Source organism: Lepisosteus platostomus, chromosome 3 (genome assembly GCF_059453375.1).
Source record: "Lepisosteus platostomus isolate fLepPlt1 chromosome 3, fLepPlt1.hap1, whole genome shotgun sequence".
NCBI classification, from domain to species: domain Eukaryota; kingdom Metazoa; phylum Chordata; class Actinopteri; order Semionotiformes; family Lepisosteidae; genus Lepisosteus; species Lepisosteus platostomus.
In genome coordinates this window covers 40,197,880-40,212,947 of record NC_142613.1, presented here as the reverse complement: position 1 = coordinate 40,212,947, position 15,068 = coordinate 40,197,880, and the positions used below count along the sequence as shown (strand labels likewise).

The window sequence follows — 15,068 nt, the reverse complement described above, 5'->3', positions numbered from 1 at the left end:
ACTACACGCCTCCAAGGTGTCACTTAATCACTTTGTTGCTGGATAACAGGAGCTCATTTCTTGAAGAGTGCACCAGTCTGGCACTGGGTACAGTACAGTTCCTGTATGTGATGACTAAAAATGTTTAGTTTGTCAGTAGGAGGCACTGGATGTTTGATAACAGACGTTTCACATTACACAATCTTAGTGTGATAAATTAAAAAGGTGACGCAGAGTTAAGTGAGGGGGCTGAACCATAGTTGTCTTAGTACTTAAACCCATTTTATATACAGTGTATATAATATGCTCAACTTCTTCATACAGTATATACTCAGTCTCTTTACCTGTATATACTTTGTAATAAATACCCACAGTTTCCGTCATTTATTCAAGTGTAATGTACATCTACTTAAACTTTATTATACCCCAAGATCTAAAACTATATTAACATGAGTGTGGGAAAGAAATTAATTACATTTAATGAAACTCTAAACATGTGTTTTGACCCCTATCTGTACACATTTAATTATATTTCAAAACATACGATATGAATCTATGCTTTGGGAATTACCCACCAGCAAGATAAGAACCATTGGATGTTTCAGCTTGTCTGTTGGTGATTATGACTTTAAACAGACTCATTTAATTTAATTTAAGGTACTGTGTTATTGCTATTGTATAAAGAAGAAAAAAAACATCCAAATTATTCCATCTTTTTTCTAACCTTTTTATCACATACTAGAATCAACTTTCTGCCATCTACCAGGATGTCTTTGGACTATGGGAAGAAACTGGAGTACCCAGGTGAAACACAGAGAGAACATACAAACTCCACACAGATAGCACCCCAGGAATTAAAGCCAGAGCGTCAGGTAACAATTCAACCACCGAACCACCAAGGCACTCCTCATTATATTATGCTTCTTACATTTCATTGTTACTTCAATTGACTCCATTAATTTAAAAGTCTTTTTCACCTTTTCATTGCAAATAAGGTTCACTCAAAACATGGATGATTAACACCACAGAAACAAGAAAGCCAGAATGGCCTTCACTCATATGAAACATTTCTTACTTTCTCACAAGCCTACCAAAGATCTTCCACTTCATGTAGCAGTTCATCTTCCAAAAGAGAATGAAAAGGTCACTTACGGATTTTCTCCACCAATTTCAGCATCAGTCCACCAATATGAAGATCTCCCTTCACCCTCAGTTTATAATCCGTTTTTGTTTCATCGTGATCAATCTGCACAGTGAGCTCCCAGGATGTGTTTCCATATTCCGCAGCAGTAATCATTCTCAGTGATGACCTGTGGAAATAAAATGAAAGAAATTTAATGAAATTCTAAACTTGTTTTTTGGCTCTATCTGTAAACATTAAAATATATTTCAAAACACACCAAATCAATATCACAGTTCCATAATGGTTCTCTCACCAGTTACCCCAAATCTGTCATTATAGTTTAAAAAGACTAGGTCAGTACATAAGTACTTAGAAACATAGAAGGAGTTCACCATGTCTTTAATTTCATGTTTCAGCTACTGATATTGCTGATTTTATTTCCAAGGCTTTGTGAGGAAAATTAAAATCTCCAACAACCACTTCTTTTTTTACATTATATTCCTAATTTTATTATATGACATTTGAATTTAAATCTGAATGTAGAGGTCTGTGGCATACTCCTGACACTATGCCCTTTGGATGTTTTTTTATAATTCTGACCTATATGGATTCTAAGATTCTTGATTCTGTGTTAACTTCCTGTTCCTGAAAGCTCTGTTTGTTTTATAATGTACAAAACTTCATCCTCAGTTAAATATTAACTTTCTGTTAGCCATGTTCCAATAATTCAAATTACGTCACCTGAACAGATGCCAATTTCACTGGAAAGGCTTCCAGTAGCCAAGAAGGTTGAACACTTCTATAACACACCATATCCTCATCTGTCTGTAGTGTTAACAGATTAACATGAACATTTCCTTTGCATAGCGTGGGAGGATTCCTGAGAAAACCACTGATTTAGTCTTACTCTTCAATTTATTTCCAAAGTCTCTTGAATTTGTTGAATTTGAACGGAGAGTGCTGTTTACGCCACCGCTGTCTGTGCTGAAATGAACAACAACACCTGTGTTTGCTATGAGACTGTTTACTCCTTGGACAATATTAGCATTAAATTATTCAATGCTATATGCAGGTGCTTGAAATATATAATTATACAATGCACTTGGAATAAATAAGGTCTTAATAGTGAAGAAAGATGTGAAGACGGGGGTTTGAATTTAATCCTTTCTGTAGGGGGTTTAGACTTCTAAGTCACAAGCTGGGGTTTATGGCAGGAAAGGGGGTTAACTGATAAGGATTGCAGATGCAAGCTAGGAACCCCCCTGGGTGTAATGTTAAACTGACCATTTGCCCAGAACATCGTAAACTGGCCAAATACCATGAACCCCCCTCTTTACCATCAGACCAAGTGACGTCAGAAACGGAGAAGAAAACACTATATAACCCAAAAGTTTGTAACAGTACATGGAACAATACTTCGGTTTTGTTGTTTCTTGCGGGAAACAAGACTTCGGCTTTATTGTTCCTTGCATGCAATAAACTCATCTGTTTTACTTCATCTCGGGATCAAGAACCTTATTTCTTCTGTTACAACAAATTTGGCGTAGTCGGCAGGATGCTCCAGAAGGCGCAGAACTTCCCATCGGCAGGAGAGACGGTCAGCGCTCACATTACTAAGAGGTAAGGACTCCTCTTTTTAAAAAAAAAGTCCCGACTCTCTCTGACCGATTGGGAAATCTCTGCTCCCTGCGAGAATCGCCCGAGATGACGGAGTAAACGTGAGTTTCTGAATTCCTCTGGCCCGGGGAAGGCACCGGTGTATGTAATGGGTTGGTTGCTGTAAGCCCAGAATTTGGTCTGGCAGGGGTTCCGCGGTATTGTGTACAGGCGTTCGAAGCTGGTGTATGCCTTAATTGCGCGTGGAGTTTTGAACGGGTTTTGGACCCTTACCGTGAAGTTCAGGACTGGTGTGGGCCTTAATTGCGCCCGGAGTTCTGAAGGTCAGAACTGGTTTGGGCCTTAATTGCGCCCGGAGTTCTGAGGCTCAGAATCGGTGTGGGCCTTAATTGCGCCCGGGGTTCTAGAGCAAGTGGTGCATTAAATGCACGTAGTTCAGGACTGGTGTGGGTCTTAATTGCACCCGGAGTTCTGTGGCTCGGGATCGGTGTGGGCCTTAATTGCGCCCGGGGTTCTGGAGCTGAGTGGTGCATTAAATGCACGTATAATCCAGGATTGGTGTGGGCTTTAATTATGCCCGGGGTCCTGAGATTAGCTACGCCTTGATCGTGCACAGATTGGAGTGGCGTGGTTTCTGGCGTGGCGTGGTTTTTGTTTTTTGTTTTAAAGGAAACAGGAGTAGAAGAGATATATGTATGTATGTATGATTTTGGTGTTTTCCTTGTTTGTGAAATACATATACACACGCACGACACTAACATAAACACACCTCATAATAAAAGAGCAAAGCATTAAGTAGCAGGATTTAAAGGACGTTGAGACCCGAGAATCGCCCTGATTGAGCTCAGTGCATAAGTCCACCCCGGGGCAAAAGCAGCGATGCTGGCGTTCTGGGGATGGTGAATTACTGATCAAGAAAGGGGGTTTTCGAGGTCTCGTTTCTTACCTGTGAACAGTGCGGTGTAAGTCCTCTCTAAAGTCTCGGAGAGGCATTTAGATCTGGAGGTAACAGACGCCCTTGGCTGAATGAGTGCAGTAATGCACAGGTTTTTCCAAGTGAAAACATCCCCCTACTGAATGAGCTGTTACCTCACACACGACAAAAGTAAATCTTAAAGAGACCGAACATGTGCGCTAACTGATGGTTTGAGAAAGTGGTGGAAGGGTCCGTTTAAATATCGGAAAAGTGTAAGTTGACGGAAAAGAAGGAGAAAAATATGGAAAAAGCTGAGTTTGTCAGAGGGAATTTGGGGCGAAGACGCCTGTAAAGAAAGCATATATGAGTATTGATTGGCAAAAGCACAAGCATGTAGCTCCCACCCTGGTGCACGGCCGGCACCAGTAGTGGCAGATACATGACGAAAAAGAAAGAAATTGGGATGTGACTTAAAAGTGTGTTTACGGGGAAAATAAAAACCCGGAAGAAAATATAGTTTACTCGCTACGAAAGAGTATAGAAAAAAAAAGCTAAGAAAGGCAGTACAGGAGAATGAGAAACTAAAGAAGGAATTAACTCCTGGTCACGCTGCACTGGTTAATGTGCTGCAGCCAGCGACTAAGTTATATCCTGCTCTCCCACAGGGGAACAAACAGGCAGGAAACGAAAATAATTGGGATCAATTCCCTCAGTGGCCATATGGAGAAGGGGGGTCTGATTGGGATAACACTTGGTATGAGTGTGATAAAGACGGATCAGGGTCTCCCCTGTTAGAGGGAGGGCGCCCGCAGATCTGTACTCTCACTCGAAGTGGGAAAGGACTTGATGTAGCAGGGGCTGGCGCCGTTGATGACAGTGCCACTCTAACACTGTCTCGCACCCCGTCGAGGGGGTCTGCAATCGCACCTACCTTCCCTGATTTCCCCCATACGATCAAATCCAAAACCGTAAGATATTGACCGGTGGGCTAAAGTACCGCACCCGAAATTAGAAATGCAGCGAACCTGGAGTGCGCTTCAGGAATTAAAAGGATTCATGTAGAAGTAAAACAAGAATACAGCACATTGTATTACGAAGAGAAAAATATATTCTCGATGTGTATGTGTGTTTTATGAATTTGTGTGCCGGCATGTATGTGTGTAACTGTGAGTTTTGGTCTACTAAATGACGGTGTGAGTGTGTTTAGCCAGCGGGACTGGCTAGAGACGTAACTAAAGAGACTTGACGAAAATCAACTTAAGGAGATTGGAAAATATAAGAGCGTCTGAAACGTATAAGTACAGTACAGGTGGACGTAAAAGTAGTTAAACAGTTTTTGTATTATAAATTATTATAAATTGTAATTTATACAATTAGTTGCAATAGTGGAAACAATTTGGTTTTATTCGAATGTCTCGAAACCAGACATGCTGAAACGCTGTAGGTTTAGAATCGAGACTGGGGAGAATAACGTCTTGTGAGAAAATCTGTTTACCTAACGATTAGATCCTGTAAATCCCTTGTAGCCTCCCTAAGTCTGTCCCAGTCCAGTGGATAAAAATGTACTGTTAATGGAGTGTTGGTTTCTCTGTTAGGGGATACTGGAGCACTACTGTCCTGCTTGTTTCACTCCTCTGTTAAACAGTGTACTATAGAGCAATGTATAGGGGAAGATGGCAGGAGGCCACAGGAGTATTGGGACAGCAAGTTTTACTTGCCGAGTACCAGATTTTAATGGGTGGTTTTATTCCAGATCTATTGGGTTGGAATATTATGCATTACAAAGAATGACTATGCAGAACAGGGTATCACGTGGCTTCAACTGGCTGTGATCACTCAGTATGTTGATGGTATTCTGAGTGCTTCCCCTGACGAGGAAACCCACAAGTCTGAGTTGCTTCAGCTTTAGAGTGTCTAATAGAAGCAGTTATGATAAGGCCCTTTTGTGTCTAGCATTGTGAAATTTTAACAGGGCCTGGGTGCAATGTTTTTTACAGGGTGAGCACAACTCTTAACAGATCTGCTTAAGGGGGGAGTGCAGTACAAGGACAAGATTGCCTTGGTTCCCGCAGCAAAAGCCACCTTTAATCATTTGAAACAAGTTCTCTTACAGGTGCTGAGACTGGGGTTTCCTCAGATGGATCAACCATTCCTTTGTATTATTGCAAGTTGCTGACAGAGGCCACCCAAGGAGCCCGCGAGCAGGTCCTGGAGGCGTGGGGACCACCACCTGAAGGAGGGCACAACCTCATCCCAGGAGAGTGGGTGTGGATCAGGAAATTTCCTTCACAGGTTCTCCAGCCCAGGTGGGACGGACCCTACCAGATCCTGTTGACAACCGAGTCTGCGGTTCGAGTGGAAGGAAAAGATCGCTGGATCCACGCGCCACACTGCCGACGAGCCTCATCCCCATTTACAGACTCAGAATGAAATCATTTCTGTTTATAACAATAATTGTTGCTGTAGGACTATGTTCCGCAGGAATTAATGATCATCTCTCCCACAAAGGAGAACATGGAATTAATTCCTTTTTAGGCCTCTCCTATCTGACAGCTAAGAAAACCAACCAAAGTGCCTGCTGGGTGTGTGCCGCATTACCCAAATATGTACAGGGAGGACTTCCTATGGGAGCCATTCATTGGCGTCTCGAGGAAGTCATAGGCATGATCATTTGGAGGGATAATTTAGGAGATTTTAATATGACAAACTATGGGGGGTTGCCATAACACGACTTTAACCTGCACAACATTACAATATCTACAGGAGCAAGGCTTAGAGCCCACGAGTTTCACAGGCTCTTACGCTCCTAAATATAACAGAAGCCATACACCACCATACCTGACTCTCAATAAGGAACGTGAGGGAAACATATGTTTTCAGCACACTAATTGGTCTGCACTTGGTTGGATGGAGTCGTTGCAACCTTACCATCGCTGCAAATATATCCACCTCTACCTTCCAAATTCCAGGATGGGATCGGCACACCCCACAATTCGGTATAAGCTTCTTATTTTCAGAGGCATGGGGAGCGCCAAACGGAACATCTTTCATTTGTGGAAAACGAGCCTACCCATGGTTGCCAGCCCAGTGGTCTGGCTCATGTTATTTAGGATATGTGGTTCCTCATATCGGTGTTCAAATCCACAGCCCCTTCGGACCTAACCACAGACCACAAAGAAAATTGGCTGATTGGGAATATTATTTAGGTATAATATTTCCACAAGCCGGCATGAACTTTCTGAGTCGAGAGTTAATTCAAATGGCCTCGACTTTAGAAGAATTAGCAAATTCTACCTCATCTAGTCTGAAGGCTGTTAATGATGAGATGGTAGCCCTCAGAACAGTGGCCATGCAGAACCGACTAGCTTTAGATTATGTACTGGCGGCCCAAGGAGGAACTTGTGCAGTAATTGGCACTGAATGCTGCACATATATTCCTGATAATTCTGAGCACATCTCAGATCTGGCCCAACACATTTACAATGAGGGACAGAAATATCAGGACTATTATACTGAAAATTGGGGAATTGGGTTTTGGGTAAAGTCTGTGTTTGGGGCCTGGGGTGGAACCTTTTTATAGTGTTTATCTGTAGGAGTAGTATTGTTTATATGTATAATTGTAATCATCACACTCACAAAAACATGTATCACATCTTGCTATAACCGTGGAACGTACAATGACATGGCAATACATACCTGTTCGCCAAGAAAGGAAAGATCTGCCCTGACATTGTATGTATAAAAATAGGCTACACTGACGTATGCCATATTTTATAAGGGGGGAATGAAGAAAGATGTGAAGACGGGGGTTTGAATTTAATCCTTTCTGTAGGGGGTTTAGACTTCTAAGTCACAAGCTGGGGTTTATGGCAGGAAAGGGGGTTAACTGATAAAGATTGCAGATGCAAGCTAGGAACCCCCCTGGGTGTAATGTTAAACTGACCATTTGCCCAGAACATCGTAAACTGGCCAAATACCATGAACCCCCCTCTTTACCATCAGACCGAGTGACGTCAGAAACGGAGAAGAAAACACTATATAACCCAAAAGTTTGTAACAGTACGTGGAACAATATTTCGGTTTTGTTGCTTCTTGCGGGAAACAAGACTTCGGCTTTATTGTTCCTTGCATGCAATAAACTCATCTGTTTTACTTCATCTCCGGATCAAGAACCTTATTTCTTCTGTTACAACAATAGTCATTGTACAATTTAATTTAACCCATATATATATATATATCCTGACACTCTGTTTGCCTTTTAATTGCTTCCCTTTTTTAAGTTTAGTTTTAATTTTTTTATGTATGGTACTGTATAGATCTAGGTCATCTTGTAGAGCAGTTGTCGTAATACAGATCCCAGTGGTACATTGATAATTATATTTCTTGAATTTCAGCATAATAATGCAATAATGCATTTCATTAAATCTGTAATTTCAGAATTAATCTTACGAGGATCTGAATATACCACATCATATGCTCTGTTTGTATCCATTACTGTGATTGTTTGTGTTAATCCACCATTTATAGTATGAACTCTAAACTTGACTCGCTTGTTTATCATTCCAGAATCGAAATCACAGACACACATTAAGAAATGCAAAGGTCCTATTACTAAAGAGCCCCTTGACACTCCAATAAAATCAAAACCCTTCACCCACTGCTGTATCATCATCATCATCATCATCATCATCATCATCATAATACCACAATAAATATACCACAGTTACAAGGCTGTCTGGTTAAGACTCTGTCTGCCCTTTAATACCTGGCAATACCTATGATTTGCCTGAATAGTAAAACTGAATTACTTTACATACTGTATAACAACCCCAAACATCACATATAGGATGCACTAATTGGGTGCTATAATGTAAATATGAAGTGATTTGAAATTGATAATACTTTATTTTATGTTACAATAAACAAAGCTAACTAATAATACTATAATAATAATTATAGGAATGAGAAGAATAAAATCAAATAAATTGAGAAGAGTATTTGAAATTCAAATAATATATTAATAATAATATATTCCCATTTACTGTGAACTATCATTAATATCATATTATCCCCTTTACATAGTCTAAAAAAGGCATTTTTAAATTGTTAATTAGTGATTAATATTTAATTAGTGAGCACACCCATTATTTAATAAGGATGAATATGTCTGTCTGTACTAAAGGTGAAACACTGATAAAGAAAAAGTAACAAGCAATGTGAGTTACTTTATGGAGGGGGCTCATTTGTCTTTCAAAATATGTACTGTATATTCGTTTTCTGAACCAAAGGTAAATTTAGACAATTTGTAAAATATTGGTGTCACAGTTCATGTACAGTACATTTACTATGTAGCAGTTATTTTAGAAATGAACCTTATTTTTGATTATTAATATTGAATTAAAAATAGAGAAAAATAAATCATTTACTGTATGTTCTGTAAAAGTTCTTTCCTCTGATCATTAGAAACATGAATCCCTGCCATTAATCCCAAAATACTACAAAACTGTATGTAACATCTAAATCTTTTCATTCCTCTACAATGTGACAAATACTTTTTCCTTGTAATTTGAATCAATTGGTAGATAAATAATAGAATAATCTAAAGTATGTAAAGAACAACTTGAAGAAATAGCAAGCTTCATTTTTTAAAGAAACAAGAACATGTAGATCTAGCAGAGGAATTGCAAACATGTGGCAACATGAATAACTTGAGGCAAGCATTTCACAATGGAATGACCTACGTTTATTCTTTCTTACCATTTCCACAGTCTTCAAAGAGCAGCTAAACCATAATATACATATTGTTTTAAAAACCACATCATGCAGATTCTTTGAATATGATTTCTTTACATGCTACACAGATGCTTTTAGCAGCCATTTACATTTACTATAATGTTAGATAGGTGTTTCAATTACATGACCCCCAATGTCCTCAAAGAGTACACAGAGCAGTATCAAAAATGGTGAGAAGTATTGTTTCATCTACAACTGTAGAAGAATGGATTTTATGCCTATGTGGCCGATTTGAACAGTTCATATACAGAAACTTAAATATTTACAAGATGAGTTTAAGTTCCAGTGAAAATTTCTTCACACTACTTAATATGGGCCTTTGAAGCATTTCTAATTCTTTCTAGGCCATGCAATTGTTTTATTAACATTAATACCTCTGGAAATCTGAAAATGGGAAAATTAAGGAGAAATCTGGGTAAAATGATATACAAAAACCATCAATATTAGCGTGTACTGTAATGTTTGAATTTTATTCTGAAGCTAAATAAAATCTACAAATAATAATTTGTTTAGAATTATTTTTTTAATTAATAATGCATATTATAAATGTTGCATGAAACTCCAGCAACTGTAAATTAACCACCTTAACCTAAAGATATATTTTCTAAGAAATAATAAATGATAACCACTTACAAAATGAATGTTCCACAGATTGTACAAAGATTGCAAATAGGCCTAATCAAGTCTGAACTTTGACCTTGTCTATACTGTGAATTTACAGCAAATCACATCAGTTGTTTCAAATCAATCTAAACGTTAAGTAGTTTTTGTCTCCACACTACAAAATGCTAAAAGCCGTACCTGAGAACTGTAAATATTAGACTTGGTCAGGTTATAGTTGAAACTGTTTAGGCTGCAGATGCTGTGGTATCCAACTGGTCTTTCCATTTTCTGCATTTCCTTTATTGCAATTTTTGAAGTGTGATACCCACAGTTTTATTCAATTCAGTAGTTGTTTGCACTTTGTTTCTCTGACAACGTTTTCCACACATATATAGTATTTGAATTCTAAGAGAAATACAGAAAGAAGGTATTGGATTAAATTTAAGTTAATTATATTATGTAACTATAACTGTTCACATTTTAACAATATCTTAAAATTTAAAAGAATGCTAATAGTAATAATGTATCGGTTTTAAAGCTGCTGAAGTTATTGTGAACACAACATTTAAAAAAGTACATTATAAACTTAAGCTCAGTGACAAAACAGATTTTGATGACCAATTATTTTTCTTGAGAAGAATGTCAAATGAATAGAAGATTTTTAAAAATAATCAGTACAGTTTGCTACCTGCACTTAGAGAGTCAAGACACCATCTCACTGAGTATCCAAACAAATGGCAAAAAGAGTATTTTATTACACACAGACAATAAGCTTCCAGTAGGCAAAGACTCTAGGGTAGTCACTGTAGTCACCTTTGAAATGTATTCACCAAAAGTGTACTGTACTTGTTATAGTCTCATGGCTAGCTAAGAGGTTTGAATTTCCTGATGCTGCATACAGTATGTACTCACTACACTGCAGCCACATGACTGAACATGCTGTCATTATGTCATGGTGAAAAATCACAGGTCTTAAGGTGTGTGTCTTGTTTTCCAAAACTTGGCAGTGTGATTCATGGGTTAACATTAACTGAGCAACTAACACTCGGTATGAGGTACTATGGAGTCCTACACAAAATGTTCGCTTAAATCAACCTTACACTACAACAAGTGTAATTAGAGACGAACCAGCTGCAAACACACCAATATACTTGTATAATGAATAATATTTTCTCTACATTAGCAAATATTGCATAAAAGTAACCAAATTCAAAAGCACAGAAGAACAGAAACTCTTGCTGTAACAACTTTTTGTCAGATTTGTCAAACAGTGGACTGACTAATATGGCGTATAATATTATAGTGGGCAGAGTTTGTAGACATGTTTTGGTGCTTTTCTTTCTATTGTTTAAGGCACAAAATAAAAAGTTCAAACGCCTGTAAACAGTAGTTACTGCATGATGCAATAAAAAAAGCAATACGTAAAGAAAAAAAATGGAATATATTTAGGTCACATTTTTAAAATGTGTTTGTATAAAGTTCTTTAAAGGTTAAAAAAAGTTTGCATCTACCCTGTTAGTCAGGGCGGAGCCCTTTTTATCACTGCAGGGCTTCTATAGAGAGTAGGATTGTTTAAAAAAAATCTAGGCCTGGAGGGAAAATAAAAGTCATAGGTACACACCCTATTCAGAGAACAAACCCAGCCTATAGGCACCTTAAAAAGACAAAAGAAAATCTTTTTCTGACTCTACCTATTTGACTATAAACTAAAACTATAAAAACTATAAAAGCTGTTTTCTGTATAGTGTATGGGAGGTAAGCGATCATAACCAGTCTTTTATACTTTACATCTATACTGTTTTTAAACTTATTTTAATGCTCTTCATATAATAAACTTTAACATTTTTTCACATAATGTAAATGGGAAGAGAAATAGTGATTGGTTTTCTTAAATGGTTTACACAGTTGTATCTTTATATTATTTATATCTACAGTCCAGATCGATCGTTTCTAACTTCGTAAGAGAAGAAAACATATCGCTGTTTTATTTTATTACTTGCTGTTCAAGTTGGTACTTGAGAAGCACGGCATCATATTAACAGAGGAAGAAACCGCAAAAGATTACGAATCCCCGTACATCCCGATGAAACAGACGTTGACCGTGATTACAAAAAACATATCACGTTAACATGAACAAAAATAGCCCCACCATTTGGAACCCCCATACTAAAATTATTCTTTGTAACCTCAGATCGTGTTCAAAGCTTTTTTACTTCAGGGGAGAAACTAACACAGTACCTACCTGTTCTGCAAGTTGATGACAAACTTTAAAAGCACACGAGGCATCATACAGTTAATGTTCAATACCTTAATGGAAATTATAAATACCCTTTAATGGGATATTATTATTATTACGAAGGGCTGTATCAGTAGGATAATTTATAATTAATAAAGGAAGATCGATCTGTGTACCTCTGTAGGACAAAGCCCAATGTATTTTTGCATTGTTTTAACACTGCAGTACGTTCAGGTGTTTTCCGATGTGCATAGTATTAAAAATCATAAAGAAAACATAGTAATACCTATGGAAAAACAAAGTTGTATCTTTGGATTGGAACCCGCGACTAAAAAAGAACAGAACGGGATTAACCTTAAATTTAAAGGCAAACTAAATAATACACTACAAAACTCACCTGAGTATCGAGCGTCCCACTCCCAGCAGAGCGATCTTTGAGTTCTAGTTAAGAAGTGAAAAGTTCTCAGACACTATTGAGTAAGCACCCGCCCAGCTTGTATGACTGTAGGCAGGTAACTCACACAGCCTTCAAAGATTTTTTTTTAAACCACATTGATAATATAGTTAGGTGCTGTTCTTGTAACCACGTCAGATATTGTTTTTTATTAGAGAATAAACGTAATTAAGACTATGAAAAAAACCTCTCAGCCTAAAAGATCACAGAGAGTCAGTATGCAGTTTTCAATTCTGTCACTTTTATTTTAATTCACAGTACTATTTTGTGTATTCCTACTTCTTTTGTTTTATTATATTATGTAACACAACAGGGGTTCAGGTGGGTGACCTTGCCACATTAGGTCAGCCCCCCACCATCAGAGGCTCGAACCTGGGACTCCCACGTCACTCAACAGGGACCCAGCCCAGTGAGCTAAAGAGAGATCTCTCTACAGCCCAGTAGCTGTAGTCCTGCTGTCACAGGGAAGGGCGGCGACGTCACCGCTCTGGTAAGCCGGCTCTTAAACAGTACCTGTCGGCCGTATGCGTTACAAAATAAAGAATTGAGATGGTGTACCACTAAATAATAATAATAATAATAATAATAATAATAATAATAGTTTACACTTATAGAGCGCTTTTTCTGGACACTCCACTCAAAGCGCTTTACAGGTAATGGGGACTCCCCTCCACCACCACCAATGTGCAGCATCAACCTGGATGATCCTATGGCAGCCATAGTGCGCCAGAACCGGGGTTACACCCCTACTCTTTTAAAGAAACGCCCAGGGATTTTTATTGACCACAGAGAGTCAGGACCTAGGTTTTACATCTCATCCGAAGGATGGGGCCTGTTTACAGTATAGTGTCCCCGTCACTATACTGGGGCATTAGGACCCACATGAACCGCAGGGTTGGTGCCCCCTGCTGGCCTCACTAACACCTCTTCCAGAAGCAACCTTAGTTTTTCCCAGGAGGTCTCACATGGCTGCTGGCTTGTTCTTGTTCTTGTTCTTGTTCTTGTTCTTGTTCTTGTTCTTGTTCTTGTTCTTGTTCTTGTTCTTGTTCTGACGATACAGGAGTGGGGGAAGGGTTTTGAATGGGCCAACAGGGGGACAGTAGTAATGGATTATCATATGAAAAGAAAAGATAAGAAATGACAGGTGCTAAAGTGTAGTGTGAGAGCATGGAGCAACAAAAATCCAAAGCAGAGAGCAATTAAGTTTTTTTTTCAGCTGAGTGTTGCTTTGTTCTTACCAGGTAGAGTACCAGAGGGATAGGAAAAGGTGGGGAATGCATAGTAAGAGGTGAGTGGGCAGAGGAAAGCAAAGGATGACTTAAGAACATAGAAGAAGGTGAAGGTAGCCGTTTACAGTACATAATGCTTAGAGAATTAGTCAGCAGGGGTAAGATAGGAGAGTGCGGGAAAAGCAAAGTTAAGGGTAGACTGACAACTAAAGTTACTACAGAATGTGACAGTGCAAGCCACTGAATAAGCAATGAAGGCGAATGTGAGAAGGAAGGAAATGAAATAGTGTTATAGTCTAGTCATAAGGGATGACAGAGTGGGTGGGAGAGGAGGTTGAAAAAAGATCGGGTCCAGTTGACTACCTGATGTATGAGTTGGGGAAAAGAGAGGGCCAGAAGAAATAGCACAGCTTATTGGCTGAGCCAGAATGGTGAATGTCGAAGTCACTAGGCAAGAACACTGCAGTAGAGAGAGAGGGGAGAGGGGAGAAAGGAAGGTGTTATGTTCATCAGTGATAATGTCACAGATGTCAGAAGGGACGAACCGTGGAATGGCAGGAGAGTGGAAAAAGACCCTATGCGAAGCAGCGGAACAGGGAGTTAGTCCGGGCTCAGAAGTACAAGAGTTCTGGAAATGCCGTATAGAAACCTATGCCCTCAGGCCATGGACAGAGCAGCAGCCTGGTGCTAGGCGGGTCTCAGGACATCCAAACGTCAATGCTGAGCGAAGGGGAATAAGTGACCCAGAAATATATAGCCCCATAGAGAGAGACACTGGAAGGACAGCAAAGCACAGGAAACTAGGGACAGACTAGGAGCGCCCTCTGGCTGCAGAAGGCGTGACAGATAAAGAGGACCAGGTGGCAGGAGAGATCAATGCCAAAATGTTAGAGTAGGGGAACGTGCTTTGAAAATATTAAACAATATTAAAAGGTGGGAACAAATGATGTGCTTGCGTGAGAGAGTGAAAATTGACAAAATACTGTACATTGGCTCTGGTCTAGTTGCCAAACACCTATTATAATGAGAAGTGCAAGACTGGACTGGTGCTACAGACTCAAAAGACCAGTTGTACATTTGAAAACACTCCAGTTACTAGTTTAGTACTAGTTAAAAGT

At 39.0% G+C, this 15,068-nt stretch overlaps 1 protein-coding gene across 2 annotated transcripts in view; it reads right to left on the bottom strand.

Annotated features, from left to right (window-relative positions):
• The window catches only part of fermt1 (FERM domain containing kindlin 1), a 31,877-nt gene extending 19,064 nt beyond the window's left edge, over positions 1-12,813 (bottom strand). Inside the window, exons 1-3 of one of the 2 annotated variants that reach the window (XM_088625600.1) lie at positions 12,665-12,713; positions 10,230-10,436; positions 1,132-1,289 (exon numbers count right to left, since the gene is read on the bottom strand). In XM_088625600.1, coding sequence (XP_088481726.1) covers positions 1,132-1,276 — 145 coding nt within the window. In that variant the 5' untranslated portion in view covers positions 1,277-1,289; positions 10,230-10,436; positions 12,665-12,713. Of the gene's footprint in view, positions 1-1,131; positions 1,290-10,229; positions 10,437-12,664 lie in introns of both variants that reach the window. The other variant, XM_088625599.1, reaches the window with a different exon arrangement.
• Positions 12,814-15,068: the final 2,255 nt, after the last annotated feature.